General features: G+C 38.2%; 1 protein-coding gene across 1 annotated transcript in view; it reads left to right on the forward strand.

Annotated features, from left to right (window-relative positions):
- The window catches only part of CPQ (carboxypeptidase Q), a 146,614-nt gene that overhangs the window by 78,425 nt on the left and 49,729 nt on the right, over positions 1-18,460 (forward strand). The window contains exon 5 of the mRNA XM_058833233.1: positions 13,917-14,028. Within this exon, the coding sequence (XP_058689216.1) occupies positions 13,917-14,028 (112 nt within the window). The remainder of the gene's footprint in view (positions 1-13,916; positions 14,029-18,460) is intronic.

Raw genomic sequence — 18,460 nt, forward strand, 5'->3', positions numbered from 1 at the left:
TTGAAAGTTAGAGACACAAAACCTAATAAAATTAGAATAGGAGCCTCTGAGAACAGTGCCTGAAGGAGAAATTAAATTCATTTCCAACACAAGGAGATATGAAATGAAGTACAAATAGAGCAGCAGTAATAATTTTAGTATGACACAAGGTTTCATTAAAAATCCAACAACTATTATTGCATTCATTGTCAAGGTTGTGGAGACTGACTGAATGTAGGGTCTTTTTGATACTTATCTTAGAGGATAGACTAATGTCTAATAGCAGTTTGTGGTGCTTTCCATCTGGTTAGCCAGTGCTGTGTGGATGTCAGAATTTCTGTGAGCACACATTCCTCTGTCATGTGTGAAATTGGGGAGTGCAGGGATAGTTAAGTAAATAAGTTATTTCAGCTTGCAGCCGTAGGAGGAGAAACTAGAGGGAGGTGAAGTCGAAGGTGAAGTGACAGGAGTATTAGTTAGGACTGACAGATTTTAAGAGGCCTAGGGACATAAATTTGATGTTAAGTCCAAGTAGACAGAAACCCACATCACACAAACCTATCTGTATAACCTGGATCTAGCTGGTGTTTTGGGTGTTCTTCTTTCTGACTTCCTCTCTGTAGCTGGACATGGGGGGAAAAAATTCATAAGCTCAAAAGGTTTCTAATGCTATGTGTCCTGGGTTGACTTCATGATGCTTGTATCCCCAATTGTCTGTTCTGTTTATGCTGGAAGACATGAAGATATTTGTTCCTCTGAAAATGTCAGAGATGATGCCAACCTGCAGCCATTCTTTAGGCACTTGATAGAGAGGAGGGAGGTGGAGACCATGTACAAAGCACGGCTCAGTTTGATTCCAGAGTGTGACCATGAAGAAAAGTTTCCCACTTTTTGGGGAAATGTTATAGTCACTCTACATATTCATTCTAATGAATACTCAAATGTTTCACATAAGCTGAACCAATCCCAAATGAGATAACTTCCACTTTATGGTCCCCCACAAATGTGATAATCACACTGTGATTTTGGAAAAGAGCAGAACAAGGAACCTATGTATCTCCTCCTTTTCTCTTAGTGCAGTTGACTTGTTTTTTACATTTCTGCAGGGTTTGTCCAGAACTCTGAGTTATCCATCTGCTTTCCATTCTGTGCAGGGAAAGCATTAGTTTGTGTCTGGCACAGAATTATCAAATCGTGGAATCATTTAGGCTGGAAAAACTTTTAAGATCCTTGAGTCCAACTGTTAACCTGGTACTGCCAAGTAAACCACTGAACCATGTCCCTAGGCACCACATCTGCATTCTTTTTAAATACCTCCATGGATGCTGATTCCACCAGTTCTCTGGGCAGCCTGTTTCAATGCTTGACAATCCTTTGGGTGAATAGAATTTTCTTACTGTCCAATCTAAATCTCCCCTGGCACGAGGTGAGACTGTTTTTCTTGTCCTGTTACTACTAACTGGGAGAAGAGGCCAATCTCCACCTGGCTACAACCTCCTTTCAGGTAATTGTGGAGTTCAGTAATGTTCCCCCCCAGCCTTCTTTTCTCCAGGCTAAACTACCCTAGTTCCCTCAGCTGCTCCTCATAACACTTGTGCTCCAGACCCTTCACCAGCTCTGATGCCCTTCTTGGGACACATCTGTGCATGCATTAAAAGATGGTAACAGGTAGCAGACATACAAAGCCCAGGCAGCTCACACACTTGAACTGTCTTTCAGTCTTGGAGTAGGCCAAACATCTTGGAGGGCATATTGCCACTCTTTTTTCCTGCTTTGCTACATCTGTACTTTGTACCGGGTTTACCAAAGTCCCCTGCACTCCAAATGCATTCCAGAGCCTCTGGGTTACTGCTTCCAATAAAGCAAATCCTTTTTAATTTAGAGCAGAAATTCCACCCTGGAAATCATCCTGACAACAGTTGTCTCATCAAACAGTTGTCTCATCAAACTCATTTTGTAGACAATGAGTTTGAAAATCAGCCTCTTCTCTATCTTGATGAAAACTTGTGTCAAACATATTTTAAGTTTCACAAGAGTATATAAACAAAGAAATTAAGGACAGATAAACATGTAGGGTTTGTTACTGCTTTGTATTAAACCTCCTGTTTTTTGAGATACACTAATGGAAATTGAATAGGAAAATCTTGCAAGTACTTAGCTGTGTCTTTGTGAATGTGACTTTGGTAGGTACTAGAAATTGTGTAGTGCTTGTGTGAATATATACAGTTCCATTAATTTCTACATAAGACAGGAGTTTCAAGTCTCTATTTCTTAGTATTTTCCATGGAAGCTGTCATAAATATAAGAATAAATGTTAATCCTCACTGTTCCTATGTAATAAACAGTTGTTTGGTTCCATTTTACTGACAAAGAGATCAATACAATATAATGAACTAATTTGAATGTAGAAATGAGAAATAATTATTTTTTAAGTCCACATTTAAGTCTCAGTAGAGGTGCTGTTTTAATGATCAGAAACAAAAAGAAACTGAAGGGACTACCATTGAAAGAAGACTTGTAATTTGAAAGTTACGTTGATACTTTGAAGACATATATAAAGTAATTATTTTATGGTCAGTTTAAGATAAAATCTATTTTCTTTCATGTTGCAAGTCAAGTAATGTCCTGTTTCTGTGGATTCTTGCATCAGTTCATAAAACTATTAGAAATGAATTGTAAATTATTTAATAAAATGGATTTCATACCAAGTTTCATTTTTACTGTGATTTTGACTACCCTAAGTAGAAAAGACATCTTTTGTCTTGTGCTAGTGAAATACTATATTGAAGATTACAGTTTTACTTTGTCCGTCTGGATTTTGAAGGACATATTGGGCTTTGGGAGAATTGATTTCCTAGTTGTGTTCTGCTTTTTGTGTCTCGATTGAAATTTTCTGAGCCAAAAAAATGTGGATTATATATAGAACCAGAAGAAAATGTGAATTAGTCTTTCTGGAATCAGTGTGATAATTACAAAAAGCGACCTCTGGAGATCACTTAGCCTGACCCTGTGCTCAAAGCCATGTCAACTAAAGCAGGTTTGTAGGGTTTGGGTCTTGAATATCTTCAAGGGTATTCAAGAACAGTTTCAATGTTCTACAATCCTTGTAGCAAAAAAGATTTTTCTTATTTTTAAGTAGAGTTTCTTGTATTTCAGTTCTGTAAGTGGGCACTACTGACAAGAGTCTGTCTCCCTCTTCTTTACATCAGCCATCAAGTATTTATACACTTTGATGAGATCCTGAAGCCTTCTCTTCTCCAGTCCCAGGTCTCTGTCCCCATTTGTTGGAAATGATCCAATTTTTTTATTTTTTTTTTTAAACTAACTTTAGTCAGGGGTTTGTTCCTCTTTGCCCAGGGTGAAGAGTGTTGAAGTTTCTTTTCAAAAGACTCTTCCCTGAGCGAGGCCTGATGAACTTAACATCTCAGTGGAGTGGGGGTTGCCAGAGGATGTACAAGAAATAAGTGACCATTAACAAAGATTACCCTTGATCATCCCCTGGTGTGCTGGAGACACTTGGTCTGGGAAAAAATCAATGAAAAAACCAAAGAATGATAATCAAATTATCATCAAAGGTAAAAGAATCAATAACCAATAGGAAACCAAATATTAAGAATTGTGTAATTTGGGACCAATGAAGAGTGAACCAAAGAATTGCTTTGGGTTTGTATGTATAAATATGTGAAATATCTAGTAAAGAACTGTGTGTGATGGAATGATTTTCACTGCACAGCCCAGGAAATGTGTGGATGAAATTATTTCTATTGCACATCCTGGCCAGAACAACACCCTGGCTAGAATTAATTTAAGCCTTAATTCTCTAACTCTGCAAAAATGTTGTTGGAGAGTTTCTGTTTTTCATGCAGCTTTGGTGACACCTCCATCGTGTCTGTGATCCAGTATAGTCATGTCTTTCTTGTTCTGGGGAGCTCCAAGCTGGACACAGCACCCAGAGGTGTCTCAAAAATGTGTAAGATGTGTCTCTCCAGTGCTGAGTGGTGAGGAGGCATCACCCTCCTTGACCTGCAGGCAGCACTCTGCCTGATGCAGCTTGGGCACCATTGTCCTTGTTTATGGCACTGGCACGCTGCTGGCTCATGGTCAGTTAGCTGTCCACCAGGAGCCTGAGCTCCTTCCTCTGCCAAGCTGCTTTCTAGCTGGTCTACAGCAAGATCCTTGAAAACCAGCCAGCTCTCCTAGACTCTTTTTTCCCTCCATCTCTGTCTCCCATAGGATTCTTACAAACAGGTCCTTGAAACAGGCCCCAAAACCAGAGCTCACATATTGCCATTTGCCTTACTCCTTCTCATGATCCTGAACCCTACCATCTTATGTTTACTTTTAGACTTTCACTGAATTCCCAATCACTTCTTCCTTGTTCTTCCTATGAGGTCTAACAGAGCATCTCCATCGTGGTTTCATTTCATGGTGGGTTCATGCAGTTCTGGGAAAGCTTGAAGTTAGCGCTGCATTGAGACATTTCTTGTATGTTTAAGAAGGAAGCAATGTGTATGAGAAAATGTTACATGCAGATTAAAGAAATCACTAATGAATAATAAGAATCTGTAACAAATAAGAGGATAATCTCAGCAAAATTCTGAGAAAATTTGTGCAGGTGCCAGGAATGTAGGATAAGGCATAAAAATAAGAAGGGTTATAGTAATCAAATGAAAGGCTAATTGAGTGTTTTAGCTTACTAGACAATGAAATCCTTTGGGTGTCAGTGGAGGAAATAGCAAAAACCTGACCTATGTGAGGATTTGTGGAGTAAGAGGGAAGCATCAGAAAAGCCTCTGTCACAGGCTGTGAACACAAGCCTGTGAACTGTGAGAGAAGGAAGTTTTTGCTATCACAGAAGAAAGGCCTGGAGCCACCATCCACTGTAAAGTAACAAGGACAAGAGGCATCGCCAGTTTTGATGTCATTGTGACTAGAGGTGGGACACTTTTGTGATCAGCACTCCGTTTAGTATGTGTAATGGTGAGGAACCACAGTGGTGAGATGCAAAAATCTAATTTCCATTGTGTTCAGTTGGTGGTGATAAATAAAGAAGCATCTGGAGGTATGGCTCACAAGGCAGGCTTGTCAGCTGACAGAATTCAAAATCTAGTTTGACTTTTAAATACTGCAGTGATGGCCCAGTGGGGCACATTTTTTAAAAAAGACTTGTATTATAATGGGCATTAGAAAATATATTTTCCTAAGGGTAAACATTGAAACAGTTTGTCCAAAGAAGTTACAGCATTTCTATTGTAAGAAATTTCAGAACTTGACTGGACAAAACTCTAACTGATCAGATATAAGTTGATCCTGCTGTGAGCAGGAGGTGGAAGTCAATGCACAGTCAGAGGTCCCTTCCAGCTTCAAGTATTCTCCAATGCCTGCTATCTGCCACAGGGACATAAGTGTTCGTTTTTAAACCTCCTCTCTTATAGAGCTGTGCTGCTACTAGACCCATGTAAGGGTTGTTTTGACTCGCTTCCATCAGCAGTCTTGGGGGATTTGTAAAGTCAAGTCTATTTTCTTGAGAACAGTTGAAAGGTAGCTACTCAGGGTGGCTTTCAGGACATTTTAGGTCATCACAATGCTCTAAAGTAGTGTTAGAGAGGCAAGAGTCTGACTTATTAAGGGGTCCTCTAGTATTTTTGAGAGGAAACAATATTTGTAATTTTTTTCAGAGAAAAATCTACTATTGGTATTTTACAGTTTTAAAAAGGGAAGTTTTCTAGTAATGTCTAGTCACTGATACAAAGTAGGCTTTGTAAATGCTTCAGCAAAAGAAGTAGCATTGGATAGTAGTGTTAATTTCAGTTGAGATTAATTCTGATATCTGAAAAAAGGAATTTCAAAGACAGAGCATTAATAATGTTTAATCCTATATATCCCTAAAGTGAAAAACATATAAATATATATACTCCAGATTATAAAAATTATCTACTATATGTGTAAGGGAAGTTTTCCTTTGGTAAGTGCAGAAAAAGGAGAGCTTCTCTCTTCACATCAACTCAGATGCCATTTTAGCTTTCCTCCAGGGGTATTGCAGAGATTCTCTGCTGATCTTTGGACTAGAAAAAAAGCATCTGCAATATCTTCTGTATGCAAGGGTAAGTGATATTTCAGTGATACCTAGTTTTGTTTAGAGGTAGTTACGATTATGATTTTTCTTCTTAAAACCTCTAAAAGGGGTTGAAATATGTGATTTAAAATCCTTCTTTCAAAACAGATTATCATGAAGAGTGGTATTATTTTTTAAATAATGACAGCTCAGGAAATAGGAAATACAAGAGGCTGGAAAACTTAAATATGGATATGCTAAGTCTTAAAATCCAACATTTAATATGAAAATGGTAGTAATTTCAGTACTTGGTTATCTTTTGAATGCTCACATGGTTTGTATGTCTTGTTACCTCTACTACAATTCCCTTAGCTGTAATAATTTATTTTCAGACTAATTTTCTCCTTCACTGTCATATAAATGATATCAGCTCATTTACTACGACTAGTTATTAACTAGTCAGTGGTTTTGAGATTCACTTCAAACAGGGTGGTTTGATTGCAGTACTTTCCAAGAACACTTTAGTTTCAATCACTTTTACAAAGTAGAGATTCAAGTTTAAAGAGTTTACTGTATGTTGTGACACAGGGGCTCCTTGAAGGTTAATCAGATTTTTAGCAATAATAGGGTTGGATTCTTGTGTGACTAAGTGAGTCACTTCTGTTTCATGTGCAGATCTATCATTTAATCAGAAGCCTGGAAGTTAAGACTTACTACACTGCATATTAAGTAGAAAAGACAGTTGTTGTTTTAATCATTTTTTTTTTTCTTTCTGAACTTCAGTATATCTTTAGGACTGTAAATTAGTTGAGACAGCTAGACTGATTATTTAAAAACCATTCCTAATGTGCGTAAAATCTAATAAAAGGAGCTGTACAGTGAAGTCATATTATTTGGACACCAAAGCTAAAAACTATTTTGAAGAAATATCCTTATATATACAAAATAAAATCCACTAAATGTGGTAATGTTCCTGATTTACATGTAGGGCATGATTTAATCTAACTGCAGTTTAACTGGGGGCAGTTAGTATTTACTTAAAGGCAAGTGTAAAATCACACAAGGATTTTTTAACATATTTGTTGCCCAAAACAAATATTTGGGGAATGGCCAGAGTAGACTGTCATAAAGAGTTTTAATCAAGTACGTATTTTTTACAACTGAATGTCTCTGATACAACTCCATGCTTGAATTTAGCTGTTGAAGTTGATAAAATTACACACAATAGAGTAGGCTTGTGTTTAAATGTTACTGGACAGAGTATTTATCTTCTGGTAGCAATACCCACACATCTTAAAGTACAGGAGAGTTTATATTCAAATATATACATTATATGTATATCTTACTTTGTCTAATTCCATGACATGTAGTACTATGTTACAGTACTCACTACTCTGTGTTGCTGATGGGCACTCAACTTTGTCATCTTGTCTTCCTCAAATGTTGAAATGCTGAGCTTGAATAATGGTAGTATATACAAAACACAGTGTCTCGGCAAGAACTGTTTAAATTATTATCTTTATAATGCAGTGCTTGAGAAGTTTTCATCAAGTATTTATCCTGCAGTTGGAAGAGCTGGGTTGGATTCCAGAATGGAAGATGATGTGTGATGTGTTTGCTGCAGTCAGTGTGGTGCTACAGCACACAAGATTACAAGTTCAGATTGTTTAGGTTTCGGAAGGCCTTTGGTGGAAAAGCCAAGGGACTGATTACAGAATCTTGCTGCATGATACAAATTAAATAACTATTATAAATATTTTAAAACTTGAGGAATGTTGGTTTGCATACAGGAATGAGGTTCTGCCTGGACATGAAGTATGAAGAGCTAAAGAAGGAAGAGCTTGTCATTTGCATTTGTTTTGCTGTGTGACTTGAAGAGAGAAAGGTTTGAGGTGGAGAAAGAAGAGAATGAGGGCAAAAAAAAGCCAATTGCGCACCAAAACTTTATTCCATCAAGATGAAAGAAGTTTCTCCATAGAAAGGGGAAAGGAGCAGTAGTCTGCAGATTAAGAAGTGCGTTAAGGAAGGATGCTGCAAATACTGGTGCCGGCTTTGCCGTGTGGGTCAGGAGTAGAAATACATGTTGCTTGGTGTTGCCATTTTTCCAAATAGATTTGCAAGCTACTACTGTGGAGGATGTTAATAAATCCTAAAATTGACATGCCATATTTACTACTCTATATTTGCAAATCTGTGTATATTAAGTCTTTATTTAATCATAGTTTTGAAAGCAAATTAAACATGATGGGCTTAAATTTTGCCAGCTGTTTTATTTGCCTACTAGGTACATGATATGGTGCCTTTCTTTTTTCCTTTGTACTCATGCTGTTAACACAGTGAAATGAAGAAAGTCTTAAAATCCTTACAAACTGAAGCCATCTGGCTGTTCATAGCTGTAATGCTGTCCAAATGTGTAAATTACTAAAAATGTACTCCCTTACGCTTAGGAGCACAGGCCTGCATTTGGTGCTGAGTTCCTCTGTCTGAGAGGCTGGGATCAAGAGTTTTTTAGTCATGGTTAATTTAGTGCCATAAATTTTGTTGGGATTGGAGAGAATAGGAAATTGTGAAGTGAGAGTGTTTATGAGAATAAAAAGAGTAATAAGTATCTAGGGAAGTAGAGAAATTATAGGCAATTTTTAAATTGGATTAAATAGGGGATCCTAATTCTTATCTGACTTCTGTTTTCCTCTGATTTTGGTCCAAACACAAATCAACTTTATATATAGTTGTTTATATGTGTAAGGTAGGTATTGCACAAATACCCCTGCACTGACAGGGGATTCATGCAAGGAAAATATCCAGTTAAATAATGTAAGGCCTTGTTTCGGTACTTTGAATTTCAGGTGGACTTATTTAGAAGCAAATTGGACAAAGTGAACAACAACAATTAGAATAGAAATGCTTTTCATTAGTTTTCAGGTAATTGTGAATTTCATGGGAACACTGTAAACCTGTGTTGCCTGAGGAAAGAACTAACTTCTAGCATTATTTAACTGAAAATGTGCATGAAGAGCTGAAAAGAGCTCGAGTTACAGTCTAGAGGACTTCTCTGTTTAGGCTTGATGTTTTGGCATACAGATGCTTGGAGTTTGAATGTGTTGTGACTAAAGATCTTGATCTGGTTCTAATATCCTGTTTAGTTCTTGGTCATACCTCCTGCAGCACTACTGGCTGGGGACAGTGGCTGGACAGTGGCCAAGCAGGAAGGGACCTGGGGGTACTGATTGACAGCAGGCCAGAGTGTGCCCTGGTGGCCAAGAGGGCCAGTGGCATCCTGGCCTGTGTCAGGAATTGTCACTGTTGGACACGAAATGATTCACACAGATGCAATTCGAAGTGTGATGAAAGAAGAAGGAAGTTTATTTGTTCTTTCAGTATTTGTAGGCTTCCAACCACAACCAGGGATTGGATAGTTAGGTTACCACCTTCCCAACCACACCGGCCATGAGAGACATCTATCAAAAGGCATATCTTTAATGGAACGTATAAACACTTATGTTTATAGTTACTTTCCTGGAAAAGTGGCTAGAAATTATGAAAACAATATCGAAAGGTCTGATTCTCAGGGCGACAAGGAATAGTGTGGCCAGCGGGAGCAGAGAGGTCGTTTTTCCCCTGTACTCGGTGCTGGTGGGGCCACACCTGGAGTGCTGTGTCCGGTTCTGGGCCCCTCAGTTTAGAAAAGATGTTGGGATGCTGGAGCATGTCCAGAGAAGAGAACAAGGCTGGTGAAAGGTCCAGAGCACAAGTTCCATGACAAGTGGCTGAGGGACCTGGGGTTGTTTAGCCTGAAGAAAGGGAGGCTTAAGGGAGACCTTTTTCTCTACAATTTCCTGAAAGGAGGGTGTAGCCAGGTGAGGGTTTTTTCTCTTCTCCCAGGAAATCAGCAACAGAACAGGAGAAGACAGTCTGAAGCTGCACCAGGGGATATTTAGGTTGGACGTTAGGAAGAAGTTCTCCACAGAAGGGGTGATTGGGCATTTGAATGGGCTTCTCCAGGGATGTGTTGGAGTCACTGTCCCTGGAGGTGCCTAAGAAAAGACTGGATGTGGCCATGGTCTAGTTGACAAGGTGGAATTTGGTCATAGGTTGGACTCGATGATCTCAAAGATCTTTTCCAAACTAATTCTGTGATTCCATGATTCTGTGGTTCTGTGGTTCTTTGTGTATGTGCAAGCTGTCTTATCCTAAATTTATTTTTAGTCAATTTGGCAAATATGTATTGCTGTATTTGTACTGTTCTGTACAGTTGCTTGTGGTTTCTCTGCATATTTAAAACAAATAGTTACAGGTACTTACAAGCATTGCTTTGCAATGCTTGTGTTCTGGAATTTCTATAGGGTTGTTTTGTGCAAATATAAGTTATAAGTGTCTGTGTGGATTTGGATCTAAGAATCACATAACAGCTTTGAAAGTAATGTGGAAAATTCAATAATCATATGTCCTTGATAGCTTTAACTGCTTTTCTTATTAGGCCACCTATACAGAGTCTTATAATGCTATTGTTTTATAATATTTCTTTAAATAATATAGTGGTTTAGACAGAATTTCAGAAATATTTCCATTCATTGCGGAGACACATTCCATCTACTTGAAGACCAAGATAAACACACTGTGTTTTGTTATTTTATATCTGTGTTTTATTTTAAGAACGTCTATGGCTATCCTCGGACCAGCTGGAGTGGCAAAAATGAAATAAATAAATGTTTGATTGAGAAAGCCCAGAAACAACTTTGATAAGGGTGCAGATAAAAGAACATAATCCAAATAGCAGTATAGGGCAACCTCAAAAGACCCCAAAGTGGAGGAAATATAATAATATGTAGAACACTGATAACCAATCATCAACAGGAACTCAGAACATAACCTTATATGTGAAATGATAATAACCAATCACCAATGAGAACCAAGAACATGAATTTATATGGCTTAATGCATTAACATAACATTAACATAATCCCTCCCATCATCCCATCCTCCTCACCATGACCTAACCAGATGTTTCCCATGGCCTTAGATTAATGGCCACTTCACAGTTGGCCATTGTCAGTCCTGTCAATTCAACTCCCACACAGCATGATCAGTGAAACCTCCATTTCAGCAGCTGCTACAAGAACATGATAGTTTGAAAAAACAACTATTTTGGAGAAACTTTCACATAGAGGTACAATGCTTGTATTTATGTAATTGTTCTTGGCAACAGCTTCAACTAAGTTGAAGTTCATCCATAAAATTAACTGACTTTCTCAATCCACTTGAACCTTGATCTGTTTTGCTGTAATGTTCTGGAGTTGGTGAAGAAGCTTTACAATTTGGGTCTGTAACCCCAAATGAAATTACACCACCTTCTTCTGATTCAGAATTTCCTGCTGTTGCAATATGTGTTGTTCCACAGAAATGAGGAGTAATTCCCTCTCAGACACTGTTGAGATTACACCCAGGGAACAGCGTTAGTGATGTGTTCTTTCACTGCTAAAGACAAGGCATCCTGTTGTAAACTTGGTTCTCTCTCAATGAGTTTACAAGCTTGTTGTAAATAATTTGCTTCATCTTGAAGCTCTGTTTCCCAGGAGACAAAATAGTTATTTTCTTAAAACCAATTTTTGCTTTAAGAACAAAGAAACCACGTGGTGATTTTGAAGCTGTGGAATAGACATCCTTTATACCACAGACAATTGGGTTTTCACTCAGAGCCTTTTCTGTTCTTTTTAAAAAAATTATTATTTGTGGATTCCTTATGGAGTGGACTGTATTGAGTCTGCATCAATTAGCTGCAAAGTGTGGTGGTGTTTGAGCTCTCTCTTGCATAGGCAGGTTGCAGTGGGGCTGCACGTTCAGGAATGAACACAGAGCAGAATTCATTCATGCATAGTCCTCCCTTAGAAGAAAGCAAAAATAGCAGCCACAGTGAGCATTTCTCTTCTCTGCTCGTTTCAGAAACATTTCTACCTCCAAAGCTGGCATTGCTTTTCTCAGATGATCTGGTTTCAAGCTGTGCTGCTATTAAGTACTTCTACTTAATGGTCAGGTCAGTGTCCCTGGAAAATGTGATGTTTGCAATCTTTTGTGTTGGCCCTTCAAGGATCATGTCATTCAATTGCAAAAATCACAGGAATATCCCTGAGAAATTCTGAGGCTTTTAAAGAGGGTCCATCCATACAAGTTTAATGACTTCTGAAGGAGGGGAGGTTTTGGAATAAAGATTGAAGCATGTCTATTTTCTACCAAGAAAATGAGTCTGTGCTGGAAAGCAAACACATGTTAAGACTGGGTAACCAGAAAAGAGACTTGAGATGTGAGATGGAAAGAGTAAGCTGCTCTTCAGATTTTGATCACAAGCTTTTTCTGCTTCTAAGGCATGACTATTCTGTTTTTTCTAACACACGCATTTATAAAGATGTCACAGTGTATTTTCTAAATTTAAAGAGGTTTGGTGGATTCTGATTGGACCCATGGCAGTTCAGTGGGGATGATTAGTCCTTTCTCATGGCCTTTGTTTAATACTACGGGTATTTCAGTTATGTTACCTGAGTTTTTGTTTGGTTAGATAAAAAAACACTGTTACATGATGAGTACTTGATACTTTTTTCTCTTGCCATGATAGTCCAATAATTTTAATAACCAGAGAAAGCAGATTTATATGACATGAAGAAGAAAATAGAGATCTTCATGTTTGGGCTCGAAGTTACTTCCTTGCAAGGTTCACTGCATGCTTCACAGCATAGACTCTTGCTCTCCAGGAGTCATAGCAGGAAAAACACATTATGTTCTCATTTTCAGTGCTAGACTAGTTGTCCAGTGATGAATGGTAGATGAGATAATATGCCAGATCTTCATCCCTTAGGGAGAAGAAGGTGGCAGAAAGAATGAATATTTTTTACATTTTTCTGGATTCCACAGCTCTGAGACTTGTTTGACATCAGCTAACCAGAGAGTGGGAAACATCCCTTTGTGTATGGCTGGTTCTGAGCAGAACACTGGTGGATGCTCCAGGGTCTCCTGTTTTTCCTTAGTGCTGAGCTGTCAAAGGCTGAACACATCCCACTCTTGGTTTTGTGCTGTTGTGCCATTATACCACACTGCCTGCTTGGCTCAGAGGTTTTGTCTCTCCTTGACCTTTCCATTGTAATCATAGATCCATAAGCCCTTCAGCTCAAGGCCCAGTTGGGGAACTTTCACACTTGTGGTATCTGTCTGATGCTGCTTGTCAACATTTGAAGGGTTCAGGTCTGAAAGTAGAGTTTCTGGAGATGCCCATACTACAATTCTCTACTGTAGTTACAAAACCTTCTTTGCAGAAAACCCATCTGGGACTTGCTACCATCTTTTAAAGTATCCTTATGACTAACGGAACTATAAAATATCTTGTCATTGCTGGAGCACATAGGGGATCTGGTAATAAATTAGAGGTCCTCTGTGACAAGTACCATAGATATATAATAAAGCAAAAACCTCTGGGAATGCTTCAGTCTAAGTTCATATTTTTTTCCCTTATGCACCCAAAAATAGGATTAATCAAATTTCATGCCTAAGGGCTTAAACAGATGGAATATGAAAGAAAATTTCACCAGTCAGCACTGTAGTAGTCCTGCATCTCTGGAAAGTATGCATTTTTGTAATGTATGAGATAAAACCTTTCATTTAAATATTTCTCACAGCTTATCTAGTTTCACTTAGGCAGTAGTTTAAAGTACTAGAATCCCAGATTAATATTCAGAAACTAGAGAACAATGTTTAATTTTATTTGAAATATTTCTTTCCTTCCTTTCTAAACTAAAATGCCAACTTCGTGACAAAATCATTAAAATGCTTAAATGCTAAACAGAATTTTCTGATTCAGTTTTCATGTAGATATGTTTTCTCATAACTGCTTTTTCAGGTTGTATTGGTCAGTGGACATCTGGACAGCTGGGATGTTGGGCAGGGAGCTATGGATGATGGTGGTGGAGCATTTATATCGTGGGAAGCATTATCACTCATTAAGGATCTGGGTAAATATTTAATTTTAAGATATTTTTAATGCATTACATTTCCAGGACATTTTTTTGATCCAGTTTACTGGATTTTCTATTTTATCCATGTCTCTGAGCACAAGTATTCATTTTGTCACTATACCCCTCAAAACTAGTTCAAAACAGACTTTTTAGATTGTTGACTTCATATCCAAGGATACTTTTCCCCCTTCAGCAGATGGAATCTGTTTTTCTTCCTTATTCCCTTCTTCCACAAATATAACCTTTGGTCAAGAAGAATGCTCAACGTATTCATTAGAAACTAAAATCAGCTGCTGCTCCTGTTCTTATCCCTAGCAGCCTTTAAACAATAAACCAGCTTTCCCTGCTTCCCAGTGGAAGGATTTGTGCACTTCAACAATCTCAGTCTTTCTTGAAGAGCTCTTTGTAGACAGGCTCTGTTATGTGATTAGCTGCTTGCATACTGCAGTCGTGAACATCAGACATCCCTGTGAGTTCCTATTCCTTTATTTTGCATTGTTTGAACCTCTAGTCTCTCAATTTCCCAGCCTTGGAATGATTGGATTATCAATCTGTAACTAAAACAAAGTGCATCTGTTTAAATTTTGGTTCTTTTAAACTAAATAGGATTCTTCTGTAAAGAATCCAAGTGTACTCCTTCTTTTAGTGGTTTTTAATATATATTTTTTTTTTTATGATGCTTGGAAAATTGGCTGTGTTTCCTTCAAGGAAAAGAAAGTTATTCTGCTGTGTTTGGTACTCTGTTTCATTCAGAATAAATTGTTTTCTGTTTCTTAAGTGCAAGTTCATGGTGGCATTGTATAATTTTTATTCACTGGTTTTCCCTTCACACATGACTGAAATGTATCACTTTCTTGTTTAAATATTTGATTTCCTCTGGTAGTAGCCTGTGTGTTTGCTGTGCAGCCTGTGGTGAAATGCTGTTCACTCAGCTGGGAAATACTGGAGCCTTTGCTGGTGCCCTCTGTTCTGGGCAGCTGCTGTGTTCTGCTCTTCTTGTTGTACCCATGTTCTGCAGGAACACAAGGCTGGAAGGGGACTTCTGGGTCTTCATAGCTGTAGGACAGAAAAATAAAAACATGTGAAGCTTGTGTGAGAAACAAATTAATGCCTTTCATTTAAAATCAATTCCATAGATTGTTGTTTCAATGAACACTATGTTTTGAACTGTGGAGACCTTGTTTGATATCCTTTTGGACACTGATAAATTTAGTCTCACACTAGTACGCCAAAAACATTTGAAATAAAGATAAACCAACTCAGTTGGCTCTATGCATATGTAGAATTTTTTTACTGTGTCTGGGGAGTCTTAAAGCCACGGTGTATTGTGTAGCAATAAAAACTGTGTCTGCATTTACCAGAGTATAACTGATCTTACAGCTGTGGTGATATGATCCTCAAGCAGAAATGAGCATTCTGAAATATGATTTCTAGAAGATGAATTTATATTGTGTAGTAAAAAATTACACCAGTACTTCTGCCATGGTCCTTCAGGTTAATGAAAGCAAAATACTATTACACTATTAAAGCAGGTTTTTAAGTGATGGTCTAATAGCATTTCATCATGATATCACTGTGACCCTTGGACATGGCTTATGGACAAGACACAAATTATGCCTGTTAATTTGGATTCTGAAAATTTCATGTAATATTATAAAAATACTATAGTGTAAATGCAATTCCATACTTTCAACACAGTTTCCTCCCAAAACCACTTAATAGCTATTGGCTTAGGACCAAATACATTAAATTAATTGAAAAACCATTAAAATTATGCAATTTTTATTTTATTTTAAGCAATACAGTTTGTTTTCTTGCCTCAAGTAAAATTTTTAATAGTTCTTGCTTTTATTTCTAAGTAAATCAGTTACTTAATGTATTGGCCTTTATACGTCCTCATATTTCCTCAATCTTCAGTGTTAGCTTTTATTTTTTTTAATTGAGGTGGCAATTTCTATGCCATATTGGTATATTTTTTGTTTGTTTTGTTTTGCTTTTGGGTTTTTTAGCTTTTCAGACACCATAATAGTTACATGCTCCCTACAAGGACATACATCAATCTAGCAAAATCTGAAATAGTTTTACATAGTGTTCAAAACTTTAAACATTTGGTAGCATTTTTTTTTTCCATTTCCATTTTGAATTCACATTAATGTTGTTTCTTTTTGAGGGAAGGTCAACTCCATGAAAGTCAGACTGAACTGAAACTATTTTGCCTTATATTAGCAGAGGGTGGAATAAAAGTATTTTATTGATGTAAAATCCCATGTATACATTTCAGAAGAGTAGTACCTTAAAAGCATAGGGCCAGTTGTGATCTGCTCTAGTTTCTGAACACTGTTTAAAGTTATAACCATTCAGTTAGCTCTGGAAAGTAGAAGACCTAACAAATGGAAAGTTTCAGTCTGTCTGAATACTTTGCTTCTAGTAGCTGTAATATCTCTCTGCTCATCTTCCACAGTGGGATGATGGGAAGGGGGTACCTGCTGGTGGTGCCATTCCCTCTCATCCTTCTTCAGGGAGGAAGTACAGGCAGCAAATTCAGAGCAAATGTCAACTTCTAGATGGTAACATTTCAACAGGGTGAATCTTTCTATGTTTTCTGTGCAGCTGCAGTTTCACTCTCAAAACATCCCCTTCAGCAACATATAGTTAAATGTCAGTATCAGCTTGTGCACCTGTTGGTGCCCGTGCTGGCTGTAGATATCTCCTGACCAGAGTAAAAAGAAGCATTTTGCCTAGTGCATCCATATCAAGTTCTCTGTATCAACTAAACTCTCACGGCTGCTTGTTTTGCTGGTAGCTAATCTCAGAAAAATTCACTAACTAATGGCCATACTGACTATTGGTGTTCAGAGGGGTCTTTTCTCACTGTTCATAATGAAGTTTAATGAAGCACAAGGGAAAGAAAAACATGAATTAAATTCTTGAAGTTTACATATACCATTGATGCACAATGTCTGTGGCAAGCTGCTTCATGCTGATGTGCTTAAAAAAGTAAGAACTGGAAATGTTTCCACAGAAGTTGTTTATGTGAAGAAACATGAACATTTCAGCTGGTTGTTACTCCTTATTCCTTTTAACGGGAATAAAGATGCTTTTAGAGTTGCTGAGGCAGTTTGTGAACTGGTCTGAACTGGTAAACTCCCTTTCTTCAGGGAAGCCAAGGCTGTTGTGATTAGCTGAGGATTTCTGATGCTAATGATTTCTGATGAACCTTCTACACTCGCAGGCAGAATGTCCGTGGCAGTAAACTTGTGCAATATGTAGTTTGTCCTCTGTGATGTCTGGCAGCTGCTGCCCTGCCCAGCCCTCTGCAGGTTTTAATCTTTTGAACTATTTTAACTAATTTTGATGGAGGCATAAAAATATTTAGGATAGGAAATTCTGATATACTCTTCAAATGGGTGACTGGGGAGACATGGGCAAGTGCATTTATGTCCCATCTGAGGAGAGGCAAGAAGAAGGCACTTTTATTCTTTTCTTAAAGATGGCAAACACCTGGTTACCAGAACATGTATAGCATTGTGGTAATCACCAGTCTCTTTCCTTTTAATCTGTCTGCAAACTCTGTGTGATAGATTGCAGATATCTCCGTGGCAGTATTGAAAGCATTGTTTGGGGTAATTGAGGGATGATGGGAAGACACTGGAGGTGTTTTAGAGAGGAAGGGTTAACAGGTTTCCATCTTTAAGCTGAGGGAACCCATGGGGTGTTGCATGAGCTGTAATGTGGTGTGATGAGGACCTTTGGATGCTGTATGAGAGAGAACAGTCAAGCAAATTGCTGTTCTCCAGTTTTACAGAACAGCGATGTTGCTAATTACAGCCTAGAAATCCCAAACCCAGCTTGTTTTCAGGTTGCACTTATCATTCTCAAATTTTGTTAGTTTGTTAGTTTATGTGCAAAAAAGAGCATCTCTGGAGCTGACCAATGCCATTTGCCTCAGCATTTTCATGTTGGTCCGGTTAGTGCTCTGGTGTCATTTGAAATACAGCTTCTCATGTCCCTCTGTCACACAAGATTTACAAAAGAAGCTGCTTTTCCAGGTGAGATGAAAGACTAGCTAAGCAGCTACACATAGAACATCACCATAAAATCCCACCAAATTTATTTTGCTGCCATATTTTGTCTTTGGTTGGACAGTTTGCAGGGCTTGATCCTGCTTTGGATGTTGTTTGTCAGTTTCTGTGAAGGAGATATTTGTGCTCCTTTCCCAGCATTTCAAGCCTGCAGCTCTTCCTGTTTGGGAGCGGTGTACAGGGTGTTTGAGCAGGAAGCAGCTAGTGTGTGTCCAATGGTTTCAGAGCTTTAGCCAGCGCTGCCTCTTGGCTCCTAATCCAGCTGTGCTCCCACATTGCTTGGCTGAGGGGCATTTCCCAGCTGAGGCCACAGGTGTTCTGCCTCTTCCAGCCCTGCCACAGCCACC

The sequence above is a fragment of the Poecile atricapillus genome, chromosome 2 (genome assembly GCF_030490865.1).
Source record: "Poecile atricapillus isolate bPoeAtr1 chromosome 2, bPoeAtr1.hap1, whole genome shotgun sequence".
Lineage (NCBI taxonomy): Eukaryota > Metazoa > Chordata > Aves > Passeriformes > Paridae > Poecile > Poecile atricapillus.